General features: G+C 53.2%; 3 protein-coding genes across 3 annotated transcripts; 2 read left to right on the top strand and 1 right to left on the bottom strand.

Moving 5' to 3' along the window:
• LOC102687906 (3-mercaptopyruvate sulfurtransferase-like) lies at positions 1-2701 on the top strand. Its single transcript, XM_069196461.1, has 2 exons — positions 1-892; positions 2073-2701. Exons 1-2 carry the CDS (start codon positions 313-315, stop codon positions 2417-2419), a joined length of 927 nt encoding a protein of 308 aa, XP_069052562.1. The 5' UTR covers positions 1-312; the 3' UTR covers positions 2420-2701.
• Positions 2702-4341: 1640 nt separating this feature from the next.
• On the bottom strand, positions 4342-12990 carry mpst (mercaptopyruvate sulfurtransferase). The gene is made up of 2 exons (XM_015359613.2): positions 12306-12990; positions 4342-6027 (listed from the first exon to the last, which is right to left on the bottom strand). Exons 1-2 carry the CDS (start codon positions 12892-12894, stop codon positions 5729-5731), a joined length of 888 nt encoding a protein of 295 aa, XP_015215099.2. The 5' UTR covers positions 12895-12990; the 3' UTR covers positions 4342-5728.
• Positions 12991-13254: 264 nt separating this feature from the next.
• Positions 13255-16688, top strand: rps19bp1 (ribosomal protein S19 binding protein 1). The gene is made up of 4 exons (XM_006636839.3): positions 13255-13450; positions 14516-14701; positions 15299-15396; positions 16070-16688. Exons 1-4 carry the CDS (start codon positions 13396-13398, stop codon positions 16217-16219), a joined length of 489 nt encoding a protein of 162 aa, XP_006636902.2. The 5' UTR covers positions 13255-13395; the 3' UTR covers positions 16220-16688.
• Positions 16689-17339: the final 651 nt, after the last annotated feature.

The raw sequence follows: 17339 nt of genomic DNA, 5'->3' as shown, positions 1-17339 counted from the left end.
TTGCCGTTGTTCTTGTTTTTTCGTAAAAACCAAATGAATTCTGGCGGTGCACAAATAATTCTTTTTTAGGACCGCCTTAAGCAAACGCCCTGAGCTTAGCCTCGGGCCTATCTTCTCAGCTCACACTTCAAGCGCCCTTAATTATCTTCTTTAATTCGTCTGCTTCACAGTCTTATCTTCGGATAGGTGGGCGAAGCCTCCGCGGTAGACGTTGAACGCCAAACGTATGAGATACGGTGAAGCAAAATCGAGCAGCAGCACCCTCCTGACTTGACACCGCAGCAAATCCTTCAACGTGCCCGGCATTTCCAAATGCCGGCTCTCGTCTCTGCGCAATTGCTCTGGAGAGCACTCCGAGACCCGGGCAGCCGACCCAATCTTCACATTTTAGATGCGTCGTGGTACCTGCCGGAGATGAACCGGGATGCCGAGAAGGAATTCAGGCAGCCGGGACACATACCCGGAGCCTCGCTGTTCGATATCGATGCCTGCTCCGACAGAGGGTCCCCCTTCGACCACATGCTCCCAACCGAGAGCGAGTTCGCCGCCTACGTGGGGAAACTGGGCATCGGCAACGACGCGCACGTCGTGGTTTACGACGCCAGCGACTTCGGAGCCTTCTCGGCGCCCCGGGTGTGGTGGATGTTCCGGGTGTTTGGGCACCGGGCGGTGTCGGTGTTGGATGGCGGGTTGATCAACTGGATCCGGGAAGGATACCCGGTCACCTGGGAGCACTCAGAACCCAAGCCGGTGCCGTTCGTGGCGAAACTCGAGGCTTCCCGGGTGAAGAGCTACGAGGACATCCTGGAAAACCTGGAGCAGAGGGCCTTTCAGCTGCTCGACGTGAAAACACCTGGCAGATTCAGAGGAACAGAGCCAGAGCCCATGGAAGGTGAGGAGTCTCCGGTTACTCTCTGGGTTGATGTCTGGTCTATCATGATACTCGCAGGTCTTGCATGTGTAAGCGGTCAAGTCGGTGAAGAAAAAAGACATCTCTCACCCGGAAAATTAAAAAAAACCCCAACAAAATCTGGATTTCAAAGAGTCGTAGGAGTCTGTAACAAGCTGCTCATGAAGGTTACAGACAAGGAGAGTCCATGTGTTCTTTCTTGCTTTGGCTGCAGATGGTTGGTCGTTTCCTGAAGAATCTCGAGAGGATCAGATCCAAACTATTTGATTTGGCAGTTTGTTGACAAAGGATCCCAGATCATCAGTTTTAACTACATGTGTGAGAAGTGCGTTCCTTCAGGATACTAGAGAAACATCTTCAGCAACATGACTGGCCAATTTGTTTCCTTCAAGTATCTCGAAGAATCAGCTTTAACGACATGACTGAGAAAGTTCGTTCCAAAAAGGAGCTGGAAGAAGCAGCTGTAATAAAATGGCTGGGCAGCCTATTCCTGAAGAAGCTTTAACAGCTTGACTGCTAGATCTTTGCGTCAGAGCTAGGCATCAGAGAATTCGTCCTCGCTGGCTGGAAAAACCCATTAACCTGTCGTCCCGTTGGCTGTTTCCGTTTCTCTCTTCTTCTTTCTTCTCTCGTCTCTTATCCTGCCTCAGGGTGAGACCACTTTCACGTAAGGCACAGAGCCAAACAGGGAGGTGAACGTCATTAAGTGCCGAGAGGGAGCTTGTCAACTGACTCAAAGGTCGTGGGGACCCTAACAAAGAGGAAATTGCATGAATCCATATAATTATTATATAATATATATATATACACTCATACTCTTGTTTCCTGCCATTCAGGGTCATGGGGGAGCCAGAGCCTATCCCAGCATGCAACGGGCACAAGGCAGGGTACACCCTGGATGGGATGTCAGTCCATCACAGGGCACACACAGACACACACTCACACCAGGGCCAGTTTTCCCAGAAGCCTACCAGTAGGCCTTTGGACTGTAGGAGGAAACGGGGGGAGGGGAACATGCAAACTCCACACAGACAGCACTCCAGGAACTGAACCCAGGGCCTCGACCCTGTGAGGCAGCAACGCCAACCACTGCGCCGCTATGCCACCTGGGTGCTTTGTTATCTCAGTCCTCTGTGTGCCTTTGGTTTCCTCTCTCTTCCAGGCGTGGAACCTGGCCACATCCCCGGCTCAGTGAACATCCCCTTCTACGACTTCTTAACCCCGCCTGGGTTCTTCAAGCCTCCCTCCCAGATCCAGGAGCTGTGCGGCGGAAAGGGGCTGGACCTGTCGCGGCCCCTGGCGGTGACCTGCGGGTCAGGGGTCACGGCCTGCCACGCGGTGCTGGCCGCCGCCCTCTGTGGCAGGGCCGACGTGGCGGTGTACGACGGGTCCTGGGGCGAGTGGTTCCGCAGGGCCCCGCCCGAGCTGATCCTGTCCGAAGGCGAGGGAAAGAGGTCCCATGACCCCCCACCCCCCCAGAGAGCCGAAGTTACGCCAAGCTCCCTTTAGAGGCAGAGGAAGCAGGAGAAGCCGCCCTCTGGCCAGGTCCAGAAGCCTCACATGCTTGATCTCCAGTCCCCCATTTTAGCATGCTGGGATCATCACGCTAGACCCTAAAAACTCAGGGAAATGTATCTGTGAATGACTCCTACGGGCACAAATGACAGGGACAGGACTAAATGTCTGGAAATCAGTTGAATTTTGTAAGGCTTGACGCCATCATCAGCAAGACCATTTTAGTGCCACAAATGTTATCTTATAACAAAAGAAAAATAAAGATACGTTTGCTTACCTTTTCAGGACATTATTTCTTTTATTGTTGTTTTTTTTTTTTAAATATTGAAGCCTCTTTAATTGAAGATGCTCATATGCCCAGAGCAGCCACTAGAGGGACCACTTCCCATGTGTTTCCGACAGGTGGTGGCTACCTTGCCTTGTCTCATGTCAGGGTACCCACAACCCACCTGGAATAACTTTCCAAGATTTTTCCCATTGCATTTTTTTTACTGTAATGCCACATAGCCATCTCCTACAGCTATTAAAAGCAATGTGTCATCACACCCCCACTGTAGCTCCTATTGCATACAGTACATTGGAGCAACCGAGTTCGGAAAAACAGCTACGCATTCCTGCATTGCGGACCCAACTTTGGCATCGCCTGTTTGCACACTGATCTCATCAGCCAAGGCCAGGCCTGGTCAGTGCCAGCATGGGAAACCCTCACAGAAAATCAGGCTGCTGTTGTGAGTGATATTAGAGGACCAGTAGGTGGCGCTCTAAGCTTAAGCCCAGGATCTCCAAAGCATTGTCCCATGAGGTGACTGGGATCTTGTAAGTTGTAGAAGGCGTCTTCCTTCAAACAAGATATTAAATGTCTGGTCCTGACGACTTAATAATCATGGATCCCATGGCGCTGTTTTCGTAAGACAAGAACTGTGACCCCCCGGATCCAAAGCTAAATTTAATTTGGGCTGACGCAATCGAACCCCCCATTCTTTCAGAGGCTGAAGCGGGGTCTCCCTCCTGCACTTGGCCTGCTGGGTACTGGAGGTGCCATTGTACAGTATGTCACTCAGATGGGGGCTGTACTTGATTGGGTGAAGTAGGTCTCCTCCTCCGTGAAATCCTTTGAGATCCTTACAAATAAAAAGCGCTAGGCCAAATGGAAGCAATTAACTAGGAATTGTAACTATTTTTCTTTCCGTGGATAAGGTACTGATGCCCTTTCAGCAGATAGCGCCATCGGTGTCTTTTAAGAAGCACTGGAGTCCTCATTACCTGTAAAGCGCTTTGAGAGGGGTGTTTTACATAGAAAAGCACTATGTAAATATAAGGAATTAATAAATAATAATATATCTGCACTGCAGTGCAGTGGTTCTCAATCCTGAGTAACCCCTGGCTCAGGTGTTTGTTACAGAGTTCTTAATCACAGGCTAATTTATTTCAATTTTCTGTCAGAGGCCTTTCTTTCAAATTTGCTTTCAGGTCTGAAAAAGCCGAGCAAGGTCTGTAATGGCTACGAACCCCGTGCTAATTAACGAGGTTCAGGACTATAAGCTGAAATGAGCAAGAAAAGCAAATTCTAATTCATCAAGACCGGGGAGAGACAGTCCCAACGTCTCGGTGTTGACATTGTTGGATAAACTATGCGCTTCAACAGAAGCGTTTTTCACCCCAAGGGCTGGACGCTGAGAATCGTTTAAATTAGCAAGTGGGTCAACCACAACAGCAATTAGCCCAGCTGATTAAGGACCCAGTTGGACCAAAAGAACCAGCAGATGAACAGGTCCTCTAAAACTCAGACTGAGGACGACTGGCATAAGAGGAATCCGTCATATGATTACCCCAGACACAGGAACGCAATGACAAATGCCTGAGGTTCGGACCAGACCTGCAGTGAACACAGACACAGAGGCTTGCACATCTGTCACTACATGTGTACAAATGATTTTATTACAAGATTACTTACTGGATGATTTAACAGGAGAGTTCAAGAGAAGCCCGTAAGCCCCGATCCGTCCAACACCTGCGAAGTCAGCAAGGAAACCCAGACACGGTATTAAAAGAAAAGAGGAAGAATCTCCAGCATCCTGAGCGAGACAGGCGGGCAGGGGCAGAGGGAGCAGGCTTCATGTTCTCACAGGAGGAGAATTCCGAGGAATTCCCGGACAGAACACGAATCCCAAATCTTGTTACCGGTGCCCCCCAAACGTCCGCAGGTTTTCTTTCCAGCCAGACTCTGGGCTACTTAGTTAAGCCCCTGCAATAAGCTAATAAAACAACAAATTAGACCTTCCTCATTTTGCTGCTCCTACGAAGTGGCACTTTTCGGGGGACGCGAGAACGTCGTCAGGCGAGTTCACATCTCGCATCAACCTTTCTGAACTGTTTTTTTTAGGTTTGGAACCAAGTGGAAAGTGCAATGCGGGATCCAGTTAAAACAAACAAGAGCTCAGCTGGAACGCAAACCTGCGGACCTCAGCTTCAGGAAGACCTGGACTGGAACGCCCTGGGCCGGGCAGTGTCTATAGAAATGTTCAGGCCCAGGCTCTCTTCCCTTGGCTAGTCCGCTCCAAATCCTTTCCAGGTCTTTGATCCAGCCGGGACTTTTTAACAGTTAACTTCTCTCATGCTAAAGGCCACTTCAGCGTATAACGAGCTGCAGCTCACACGTGGCAAAGAAATGATAGCAGAGGCTGTCTATCCCTGAGACGGAGAGATGACGGGAAAGAATAAAAAAGGCGACGAAATACAAGAGCCTCAGGTAACACCCGAGTCTGGAAGCAACTGCAGCCTCAACTTAATTAAATTGGCTTCATTAAACCTGTCAAACATATTTTCAGTTGCTAGAAGACTACCTTTAACAGCTTGAAAACAGGGAAAAAAAAAATCAGGACCCGGGACCATTGCAAAGGACTAATCAATTAAGCCAAGAATGGAAACACCCTGCAGTAAAGGAAAGAGAGAAAAGGGTGCTTTTTTGTTAGTGCAAAGTAGCAAATGCTAGATAATCAGGAGGATCTGAGCTTCCAACAATAAACGTCCAATTATGGACGCACAGAGCCCTGCTATTTTACAACAAGCACCCCCAAAATAAAGTGGCATCTGCCTCAAGCCTAAATGACACTCCCACACACAAGAGCACGCCACTGCCTTGTTTGTGCCTGCTCCGTTTTGTGCTTGGTATTGTGTCTCTCGCACCCCGAAGGCGACTCCGTCTCATGTAGCGGAGCTCTGTAGCTTGCAGGAAAATTGGCAGCTCAATAGACTTGCCCCCCCACCCCACCACACCCCAAAAAACCCCAAAAAACCCCGTCTTCAGACGTGCTTGCCCCTGCCCTCAGAGATGACGTGTTCCGGGAGGGCCCTCGTGTACCACTCCGACCAGGCCCCGTCGTACACCGCCGTCTCCGGGTGTCCGCACAGGAAGGCCGCCAGGGCCACATGACACGCCGTCACCCCCGAGCCGCAGGTCACGGTCAGCGGCAGCCGCAGGTCCACCCTGGCCTCGCGGAACATCTCGGCCAGCTCCTCGGGGGGCTTCTCGTGGCCCGAGGGGCTCAGGAAGGAGAGGAAGGGCATGCTGGTGGAGCCGGGGATGTGGCCCGGTTCTGTGTCTGCGGGGCGGAGCAAGAACACGGAGGATCTGTGTTAGTGTCTCAGCTCCCGGCCTCCTGCAGAGACTGGCCCAGGCCCTGCTCGAGCGGGGCACTCTCCAGCGCGAGAGCACAGGTCCCAGACTGGCTTGAGCAAGCTCGCTCCCCGCTCCCCACTCTCTCACCCGCTCCCCACTCTCTCACCCGCTCCCCACTCTCTCACCACCTCCCCACTCTCTCACCCGCTCCCCACTCTCTCACCCGCTCCCCACTCTCTCACCCGCTCCCCACTCTCTCACCTGCTCCCCTCACCCGCTCCCCACTCTCTCACCCGCTCCCCACTCTCTCACCCGCTCCCCACTCTCTCACCCGCTCCCCACTCTCTCACCTGCTCCCCTCACCCGCTCCCCACTCTCTCACCCGCTCCCCACTCTCTCACCCGCTCCCCACTCTCTCACCCACTCCCCACTCTCTCACCCGCTCCCCACTCTCTCACCCGCTCCCCACTCCCTCACCTGCTCCACACTCTCTCACCTGCTCCCCACTCTCTCACCCGCTCCCCACTCTCTCACCCGCTCCCCACTCCCTCACCTGCTCCACACTCTCTCACCCGCTCCACACTCTCTCACCCGCTCCCCACTCTCTCACCCACTCCCCACTCTCTCACCCACTCCCCACTCTCTCACCCACTCCCCACTCTCTCACCTGCTCCCCACACCCACTCCCCACTCTCTCACCCACTCCCCACTCTCTCACCTGCTCCCCACGCCCACTCCCCACTCTCTCACCCGCTCCCCACTCTCTCACCCGCTCCCCACTCTCTCACCCGCTCCCCACTCTCTCACCTGCTCCCCACTCTCTCACCTGCTCCCCACTCTCTCACCCGCTCCCCACTCTCTCACCTGCTCCCCACTCTCTCACCTGCTCCCCACTCTCTCACCTGCTCCCCTCACCCACTCCCCACTCTCTCACCCGCTCCCCACTCTCTCACCTGCTCCCCACTCTCTCACCTGCTCCCCACTCTCTCACCTGCTCCCCTCACCCACTCCCCACTCTCTCACCTGCTCCCCACTCTCTCACCTGCTCCCCACGCCCACTCCCCACTCTCTCACCCGCTCCCCACTCTCTCACCCGCTCCCCACTCTCTCACCCGCTCCCCACTCTCTCACCCGCTCCCCTCACCCGCTCCCCACTCTCTTACCCACTCCCCACTCTCTTACCCACTCCCCACTCTCTCACCACCTCCCCACTCTCTCACCCACTCCCCACTCTCTCACCCGCTCCCCACTCTCTCACCTGCTCCCCACTCTCTCACCCACTCCCCACTCTCTCACCCACTCCCCACTCTCTCACCTGCTCCCCTCACCCACTCCCCACTCTCTCACCCGCTCCCCACTCTCTCACCCACTCCCCACTCTCTCACCCACTCCCCACTCTCTCACCTGCTCCCCTCACCCACTCCCCACTCTCTCACCCGCTCCCCACTCTCTCACCCACTCCCCACTCTCTCACCCGCTCCCCACTCTCTCACCCGCTCCCCACTCTCTCACCCGCTCCCCTCACCCGCTCCCCACTCTCTTACCCACTCCCCACTCTCTCACCCGCTCCCCACTCTCTCACCACCTCCCCACTCTCTCACCCGCTCCCCACTCTCTCACCCACTCCCCACTCTCTCACCCACTCCCCACTCTCTCACCCGCTCCCCACTCTCTCACCCGCTCCCCACTCTCTCACCCCCTCCCCACTCTCTCACCCGCTCCCCACTCTCTCACCCGCTCCCCACTCTCTCACCCACTCCCCACTCTCTCACCCGCTCCCCACTCCCTCACCCGCTCCACACTCTCTCACCCGCTCCCCACTCTCTCACCCGCTCCCCACTCTCTCACCCGCTCCCCACTCTCTCACCCGCTCCCCACTCTCTCACCACCTCCCCACTCTCTCACCCGCTCCCCACTCTCTCACCCGCTCCCCACTCTCTCACCCGCTCCCCACTCTCTCACCCGCTCCCCACTCTCTCACCTGCTCCCCTCACCCGCTCCCCACTCTCTCACCTGCTCCCCACGCCCACTCCCCACTCTCTCACCCGCTCCCCACTCTCTCACCTGCTCCCCACTCTCTCACCTGCTCCCCACTCTCTCACCTGCTCCCCTCACCCACTCCCCACTCTCTCACCTGCTCCCCACTCTCTCACCTGCTCCCCACGCCCACTCCCCACTCTCTCACCCGCTCCCCACTCTCTCACCCGCTCCCCACTCTCTCACCCGCTCCCCACTCTCTCACCCGCTCCCCTCACCCGCTCCCCACTCTCTTACCCACTCCCCACTCTCTTACCCACTCCCCACTCTCTCACCACCTCCCCACTCTCTCACCCGCTCCCCACTCTCTCACCCGCTCCCCACTCTCTCACCTGCTCCCCACTCTCTCACCCACTCCCCACTCTCTCACCCACTCCCCACTCTCTCACCTGCTCCCCTCACCCACTCCCCACTCTCTCACCCACTCCCCACTCTCTCACCCACTCCCCACTCTCTCACCCGCTCCCCACTCTCTCACCTGCTCCCCTCACCCGCTCCCCACTCTCTCACCCGCTCCCCACTCTCTCACCCGCTCCCCTCACCCGCTCCCCACTCCCTCACCTGCTCCACACTCTCTCACCCGCTCCCCACTCTCTCACCCGCTCCCCACTCTCTCACCACCTCCCCACTCTCTCACCCGCTCCCCACTCTCTCACCCGCTCCCCACTCTCTCACCCGCTCCCCACTCTCTCACCCGCTCCCCACTCTCTCACCTGCTCCCCTCACCCGCTCCCCACTCTCTCACCTGCTCCCCACGCCCACTCCCCACTCTCTCACCCGCTCCCCACTCTCTCACCTGCTCCCCACTCTCTCACCTGCTCCCCACTCTCTCACCCACTCCCCACTCTCTCACCTGCTCCCCTCACCCACTCCCCACTCTCTCACCTGCTCCCCACTCTCTCACCTGCTCCCCACGCCCACTCCCCACTCTCTCACCCGCTCCCCACTCTCTCACCCGCTCCCCACTCTCTCACCCGCTCCCCTCACCCGCTCCCCACTCTCTTACCCACTCCCCACTCTCTCACCACCTCCCCACTCTCTCACCACCTCCCCACTCTCTCACCCGCTCCCCACTCTCTCACCCGCTCCCCACTCTCTCACCACCTCCCCACTCTCTCACCACCTCCCCACTCTCTCACCCGCTCCCCACTCTCTCACCCGCTCCCCACTCTCTCACCCGCTCCCCACTCTCTCACCCGCTCCCCACGCCCACTCCCCACTCTCTCACCTGCTCCCCACTCTCTCACCTGCTCCCCACGCCCACTCCCCACTCTCTCACCCGCTCCCCACTCTCTCACCCGCTCCCCACTCTCTCACCCGCTCCCCTCACCCGCTCCCCACTCTCTTACCCACTCCCCACTCTCTCACCACCTCCCCACTCTCTCACCCGCTCCCCACTCTCTCACCCGCTCCCCACTCTCTCACCCGCTCCCCACTCTCCCACCCGCTCCCCACTCTCTCACCCGCTCCCCACTCTCTCACCCGCTCCCCACTCTCTCACCACCTCCCCACTCTCTCACCCGCTCCACACTCTCTCACCCGCTCCACACTCTCTCACCCGCTCCCCACTCTCTCACCACCTCCCCACTCTCTCACCACCTCCCCACTCTCTCACCCGCTCCCCACTCTCCCACCCGCTCCCCACTCTCTCACCCGCTCCCCACTCTCCCACCCGCTCCCCACTCTCTCACCCGCTCCCCACTCTCTCACCCGCTCCCCACTCTCTCACCCGCTCCCCACTCTCTCACCCGCTCCCCACTCTCTCACCCGCTCCCCACTCTCTCACCCGCTCCACACTCTCTCACCCGCTCCCCACTCTCTCACCCGCTCCCCACTCTCTCACCACCTCCCCACTCTCTCACCCGCTCCCCACTCTCTCACCCGCTCCCCACTCTCTCACCCGCTCCCCTCACCCGCTCCCCACTCTCTCACCACCTCCCCACTCTCTCACCCGCTCCCCACTCTCTCACCCGCTCCCCACTCTCTCACCCGCTCCCCACTCTCTCACCCGCTCCCCACTCTCTCACCCACTCCCCACTCTCTTACCCACTCCCCACTCTCTCACCACCTCCCCACTCTCTCACCCGCTCCCCACTCCCTCACCCGCTCCACACTCTCTCACCCGCTCCCCACTCTCTCACCCGCTCCCCACTCTCTCACCACCTCCCCACTCTCTCACCCGCTCCCCACTCTCTCACCCGCTCCCCACTCTCTCACCCACTCCCCACTCTCTCACCCGCTCCCCACTCTCTCACCTGCTCCCCTCACCCGCTCCCCACTCTCTCACCCGCTCCCCACTCTCTCACCCGCTCCCCACTCTCTCACCCGCTCCCCACTCTCTCACCCGCTCCCCACTCTCTCACCCGCTCCCCACTCTCTCACCTGCTCCCCTCACCCACTCTCCACTCTCTCACCCGCTCCCCACTCTCTCACCCACTCTCCACTCTCTCACCCACTCCCCACTCTCTCACCCGCTCCCCACTCTCTCACCCACTCCCCACTCTCTCACCCACTCTCCACTTACTCACTCCCCACTCTCTCATCCCCCCACTCCCGCGCCCCACTCCCACACACTGATCCCAGCAAAACACACACGACCCTTCCCAGCATTGCGCGCACACACACACACACTGTCGCACACCACCTGACTACATTCAATTAAGCGCTCTGTGACAACGTGCTGTGAAGGGAGAGAGAAGGGAAGAGAAATGAACTGACTTTAAGTTGGCACCTCAGCCCATACGAGGAAGAAATACTTTTCCTACACCAGTAAAAAAGATGCAGTTGAAAGAACACAGCAGTTTCCTGTTTAGAACACATATTTAACACTAAAGTGCAGACGCAAGGACAGGACCTGTTACACAGAGCTGTGGCATATTTCAGGTTTTGAATTCTGCAGGCTCATTCCAGATACTGGAGCTGGGAAGTTATAGGCTGCTTATTATTTAGCGCAGAACAATGCACGGACAGATGAGCAGGGTTAAGACCATCCCTCCAATAATAAAACACACTTATTACTGCTAAGAGTCTCGGCAACACACAGCCTGCCCCAGACACCAACCCATCGTGCACATGGGCACCAGCACACAGGGCCTGTTTAGAGCAGGGGTTTCCAATTCTGGTCCTGCACAGCCCTAACCCAGTTAACCTCACAGGTCACCCTAAACCACCTGTTGGATCTGTAATATTTAAGTAAATGATCAATTAAGCAAATAATATTTCAAGAAAGCAAACATCGGGTCATTGAGAGTTGAAGGATACTCTATTTTTGGTCCCACCCGATCTCTGTGTGACTTAATTGGACACGTCGTCTGTTTGTCTTTCACAGTTTACCCAGGCCTTCCCAAACGGATTATTTAAAAGCGCGGACCAGGTTTTACGTTTTTAAGATATGAAAGCGATCCATCATTCCTGTTGCTGCTAGATCATCAGCATGCACCTCATAAAACAAGGAAGTGCTCAGAGCATCTGGGGGTAAATAAAATGAAGACAGCCCTATTTCTTTGGGTCCCGAAAGGTCTGACCGCAGAGAGGTGCTTCAGTCCATTATCAGTGGACTTTAAGTAAACAGAAGAACAGTTAATACCCGAGTCAGCTACTCTGCTCAAATCAAAGTACGCTTCCGAGATAAGACAGCTCGAATTCACCCTTAACTGAATATTGTTTTTCGTCTCCAATTCCAGGGTTAAGCTGTGCCGTGCATGAACCCAGCAGACAGAACTGCCTCCGACTACCAATACTGGACTCGCAAAGTCGGAATGGTTCATTATTACACTGGTTATCGTGGACGAGTTTTAGGTGAAAGGTTATTGTATTCACAGACAGGGGTGTCCGAGGTGTCTCCGTCCAAAACTATATTTTCAGCACACCCTGTCCGACGACAATGACATCCACTCAACATGTTGGGTAGAACGGCGCTCCTTCCCTATCACAAACCGGCGTTTCGTTTCAATTTGCTTTAATACTAGAACTTTAAATTAAAGGAATCGATCATTTAAAAAAATGGAATTCGGTACTGTCGCCATGTCTCACGGATTATTATAAAAATGAGTGTGCAAAAGATTGTTCTAGACTGCACTGCCCATTTCATTTTGATCTTTGACATTTTCCAGGGAAACTAGACTTGACACTCACAGCCTCTGGATGCAGGGATATGAAAGGTGTCGTATTCTGGAGACACTGTAAAAACTGTAAATATTGGGGATCTAACAAGTTGATACGTACTGTCTCTCGGTTCTGGTTCGATTCCCCGGAATCTGCCTTCGGGTCTGGCGTCCACCACCTGAAACTGCTTGGTCTCTAGATTATCCAGCATATCCTCGTACGTCTTTACCCAAGAGCGCTTGAGTGTCGCCCGGTACTCCGAAGGCACGGGTTTGGAGTACTCCGAGCTGACGGGGTGTCCTTCCCGGATCCAGTTCTTGAACCCGCCGTCCAGCAGCGACACCGAGCTGTGCCCGAACACCCGGAACATCCACCACACCCGCGGCGCCGAGAAGCTCCCGAAGTCGCTGGCGTCGTACACGACAACGTGGGTGTCGTTCCCGATGCCCAGGTAGCCCACATAATCCGCGAACTCGTTCTCGGTGGGCAGCATGTGATCCAGGGGAGAAGTCCTGTCACAGCACCGGTCGATGTCGAAAAACGAGGCGCCGGGGATGTGCCTCTCCTTGAATTCCTTTCGGGCGTCCCGCTTGAGCTTCGGCAGATACCAGGAGGTGTCCAGGACCCGCAGGCCGGGTCCGATCCGATTGCTTTTCACTGCATCGGCCAGCCACTTCGCCGCCACCAAAGCCCGAGACTGAAGCGCCATGCTGGATTTTCGAGCCAAGGTGAAGCTCCCGCAGGTAGTTACAAAACAGCCACGCCCCCCGACCTCTCAACTTTCAGATCTTAAAAGGCATGAGGCTGCTACCGTAGTTGCACTTAATTTGCGCATCCTTTTATTGCGCAGTTTTACAAATATAGTTTGCTTCGTCTGTCGCGCTCACGCTCACCTTAGCCTCCAAATCAAAATCTATATATTGTTTAAACAAAGCGATAAAGAAAACCAAACAAACAGCATCGGGATCCAAATTAGCCTCCTCGTTCACTGTTGTTTCCAGGCGGAACGGTTTCGTTGCCGCACATCACCGCCACTTAAAAAAAAATAACGTTTCCTACCCGGAAGGTTATACCGAGGCGCCAGGTGCTAAGCGGAAGTAAAAGCCGCGTGTCTTTACTTATTTTTACGTGAGAAGTGGAGTTTGGCTGTTTTTTCCGTGGTGTTTAATCTTAATCTTTAACAAAGGAAACGATAAACTACGAGTCTGGTATGTCGGCTTCCCTAATAAGGAGAGGATTGGAACTCTTAAACGATGACCTTAAAGGTAATATTTTCATGATGCCAGGGTCTTGGCAGAGAGATGCATGCCTTTTGAATAGTCATATTCATAAAATGTTGGGCTTTAACGGTACAGACAGTTATTTTTGCCTATAAATGAATACCTGGCTAACAGCACTGAAGTCTGGAGTGGTAGTCCTCATCTCAAATGCTGTATAATTTAGTCTAAGGATTTTCTACTTTTTCCGTGTGTTATGTAACATAACTAATATTAAGTATTATTCTTTTGAAAAGAACTCACAGATGGCCACAGTCAATTCTTTGTTTATATCATGATCTGTGCAGAGGGTGTTGCCTGCTTGCTCGGCTCCCTTGTTTCTCACCCGGAATTTGCAGAAATTGGATCTTGTTTTATTTTGGCGTCCAGTGCGAAAGCTGAGATGCACCTTTCAGTGTTTCAGCGCTGCCTTAGAACGGAAATCAAAACTGGATTGAAGAGAGAGTAAAAAACTTGTAGAAACGCATTCGGCGTCTTCGTGTTTTAAAAGACCCCCCCTCGCTCACTATTACCGATTTCGATTCAAAGTACTTTTTTCGTCGCCGGCGGGAGGGGAAAGATTTAAGCAGCCAGCGGTGCAACATACATCACGTACTAAATTAAACAATATGACTAGGGCAAATATGAATACAAACACCAAACGGGCCATACAAATGATCATGAAAGTAACACTGTGCAGTATTTAAGAAAGTATTAAATTGCATGTACATTTGCAGAACGGGCTCTATAAAGGGATCATAGGGATAAAACGATTTCCTGCTCTTTATCTTGCACTGTGGACAGCGAAAACGTCTTTCTGAAGGCAAACGTTCAAAAGCCTGAGGAAGGACTTGAGATGGGTCTTTAGTGTTGCTGTAGGTCTTCCTCGTGGTCAGCTGCACAGAAAAGCTGTTCCAGCAGTCTTAGAGGCTCACTGATGATTTTTAGTGCCTAAGTCCATGACACTTTGAAGGTGTTTATTTTTTTAATCTTTTTGTCTGAGTGAAGTGAACCAGCACTTTCAAGCTGTGAGATAAAGGAACAAAGTTATCGGTCTATTGCCTCTTTTCCCAGGTGAATCAAGCGACGGGAAGCGGAGGAGCCAAAAAAAGGCAGACGTGGCTCCGGGGACCAGCGTGATGGACCGGATCCGCTCCGACAAGCAGGGGGTCACCCGGCAGGTTAGGCGTCTGCGCGGCCGGCCAGGTCCTGGGAAATCACGGGCTACGGTCAAGGACAAGCGGATCAAGTCTGCTGTAGGTATGCCCAGCACCTGTTCTCAAGAGCCTCTGTCAGCGTTCCGTATCTCTCGACCCGGTCCTGGTGACCCGCACACCTGCTGGCTTTCAATACATCGCTGAAGCCTTACCTGAGTTAAAAAGCCGGAATACCTGCAGTTTGTTTATAGTCACCAGTTTGGGATTTTATTTCAGTTCCAAAAGCACAATGCTTAAAGCTCCAACATGTTTAAAAGCTGGGAACAATCAGTTCACATTATTATTGTTGTAGTTGTTGTTATTATTAAGGTAATAGAGGGATCAGTTGGAACAGAAAGCAGCAGGTGTGTGTGGGGAAACCGCTGTCCTAGAAGCACTGAAATAAAGGGTTTCATTATTTGTACGATCGCTGGCAGTGCCTCGGGCGCCCGTTCCGTGACGCAGTTTGCTACTATTATGAAGAATCCGCATGTTTTGTGTCTGAAATAACAGCCACGCATTGACATGTAGAACTCGTTTCGGTTTGCCTACCGGAACAGTGTCGTTCGATGCCGCTTGAGAAGAGTCACCTGCCTCTTCGATCTCTCTCTCTGACCCACGGCCAGATCATGATCATGCGCAACCTTCTTGTGTTTTTCAGAGGAGTATCTGAAGAAGCAGAGCAGCAGCCATCTGAAGAGAAACCTGAAGTACTTCCTGGGCAAGGGGTTCAAAGCCGAGGAGAGCGTCACGGGCAAGGTGAGCTAAGGTGCTCCTTTTTCCACTCCCCACCAGTGACAAGAATCTGGCTCTGCCCTGCATACATTATACTGCTCTTCAAACCAATGATATTCACTCCTGGTCCTGGGGGAGGTGTGGGGGGGGTCAGGTGTCCTGGTTTTTGTTCTGCGTTAGGCTCTCAGTTACTTGATTTGAATCAGAATCACTTACGTACTTTTTGCTGTCGCTATTTCCAAGTCTAAAGAGGTGTAAACTATCACAGACCTGGCCTTCATAAAGTCACGGTGCTAGGTGGGACCCATGACCAATTAAGCTGGATTTGGGGGAACAGAGAATGGTTTGAGACTGATGGGTGTCGCATCTTAATTGTGCCATCTTGTGTCTCAAAACACTGTTTGTTCCCCCAACTCTAGCGTCTCAAAACACTGTGGGGGGGAACTGGAGGTTAGCCATGTGAACACAGGGAAAACATACACACTCCAGGTCTGGAATTGAACCCAGGACCACAGTTAAGTCTTAACACTTTATCTAGTGTTTAGAGAATTAAGATGGGTTTGGGAGAAGTGCCCATGACTGATGATGAATTATACAAGTTGCTGAATCGGGGCTCTCAGGACCAATGTTTGGACGCCCCCTAGTGGATAAAATGTGCAGGGCCGCGCCCGTGACCTCACTCTCTGCCTCCCTGCAGATCTTGTCACAGCACCAGGGCCGACAGGCCCGAGACCGCCCCCCCAGCCCTGCCAAGAAGAAGGAGGAGAAGAGATCAGTGTTCACCGAGGCCGAGTTCGAGCAGTTCCAGAAGGAGTATTTTGGCAGGCTGGTGGAGGAGAACGTCTGACCCTGTAGGGGGTCCCATGGGACAAGGGTGCGCAGCTGGTTCCTCGAGCAGGGAACAGACCGAGCCCTTTCTGACACTTATTTGGGCACCTGATCAGCTTCTCTGGACTGTGCACACAGAAGCAATATACTGTGGATGCGATAGTGGGGGGAAGAAAAGATCATTAACTCTTCCCATCGTTCCTCCTGTTATTATTATAAACATCTTTGACTGGAGCAGCTTAGCGATTTCTCTTGTTCGGGGGCAGGTGGGCTTGGTGGAATAAACTGGGAAATGTGTTTTATTCCAGCCAGGGAATAAATCAAGTCCTGAATAATCAAGTGCGTTTGGAGTAGCAGCACCTACCTGCTAATTACCTTCTTAATTCCTATGGAAGCAGTAAGGGTGTACTTTATTGTTCCCACCTGGTTTCTGCATGTTGGCTTAGTTTTGGTTGAATAAATAATAAAGTGAAATCTATTGAGTGTTATTTGAGGCTAGATTTGTCTAATTATATAAGTCAGTGAGGACCAGATTATTTATGCCCTGAAATGTAAAACCATTGAATTGAAAGAGGGTCAACTTTATTTTTCACATGACTGTCTGTATATAAAACGTCAGACAGTGGACCTTGAGCATCAGAGCCAAGTCCCCATGTGTGAATGTATTATCTGACAAAGTGGCTGTTTTCTTGTATACTTTATTTCTCATGAGTGCTGGAGCAATAGTCAGGCCCAGTACTGGATTCCCAAACAGTAGAAGGACTGTTAAGATATGCAAAAAGAAGTGCTCTATGCACAGGGGCATACAACAGACCTTTTCCAGAGCCAAGCCACTTTCTTTTTAAATATTTATTGTACCAAAAATGTTTGTTTTTTTTGGAGGAATTCAAAATGTTGCAGATTAGTTTCCCCTCCCCACCTTGCACATTTTACATTTAAATGTTTTGGACCTTTATTTCCCTGAGTGACTCGAGGGTAAACTACTGCCAGGAGGGATAGAGTAGCCTTATGAGAAGGAAAACACATGAGAGCCAGTTGCTCTCAAGGATCACAGTGGACTTGTAATTGCTAAAGCTCGCAGGACACCATTCTCCATCCAGCAGCAGGTGGGGGCAGCTGTGCATGTTCCAAGACTGAAG

This window comes from Lepisosteus oculatus, chromosome 12 (assembly GCF_040954835.1).
Source record: "Lepisosteus oculatus isolate fLepOcu1 chromosome 12, fLepOcu1.hap2, whole genome shotgun sequence".
Taxonomy (NCBI): domain Eukaryota; kingdom Metazoa; phylum Chordata; class Actinopteri; order Semionotiformes; family Lepisosteidae; genus Lepisosteus; species Lepisosteus oculatus.
This window is presented reverse-complemented; position numbering and strand designations above follow the sequence as displayed.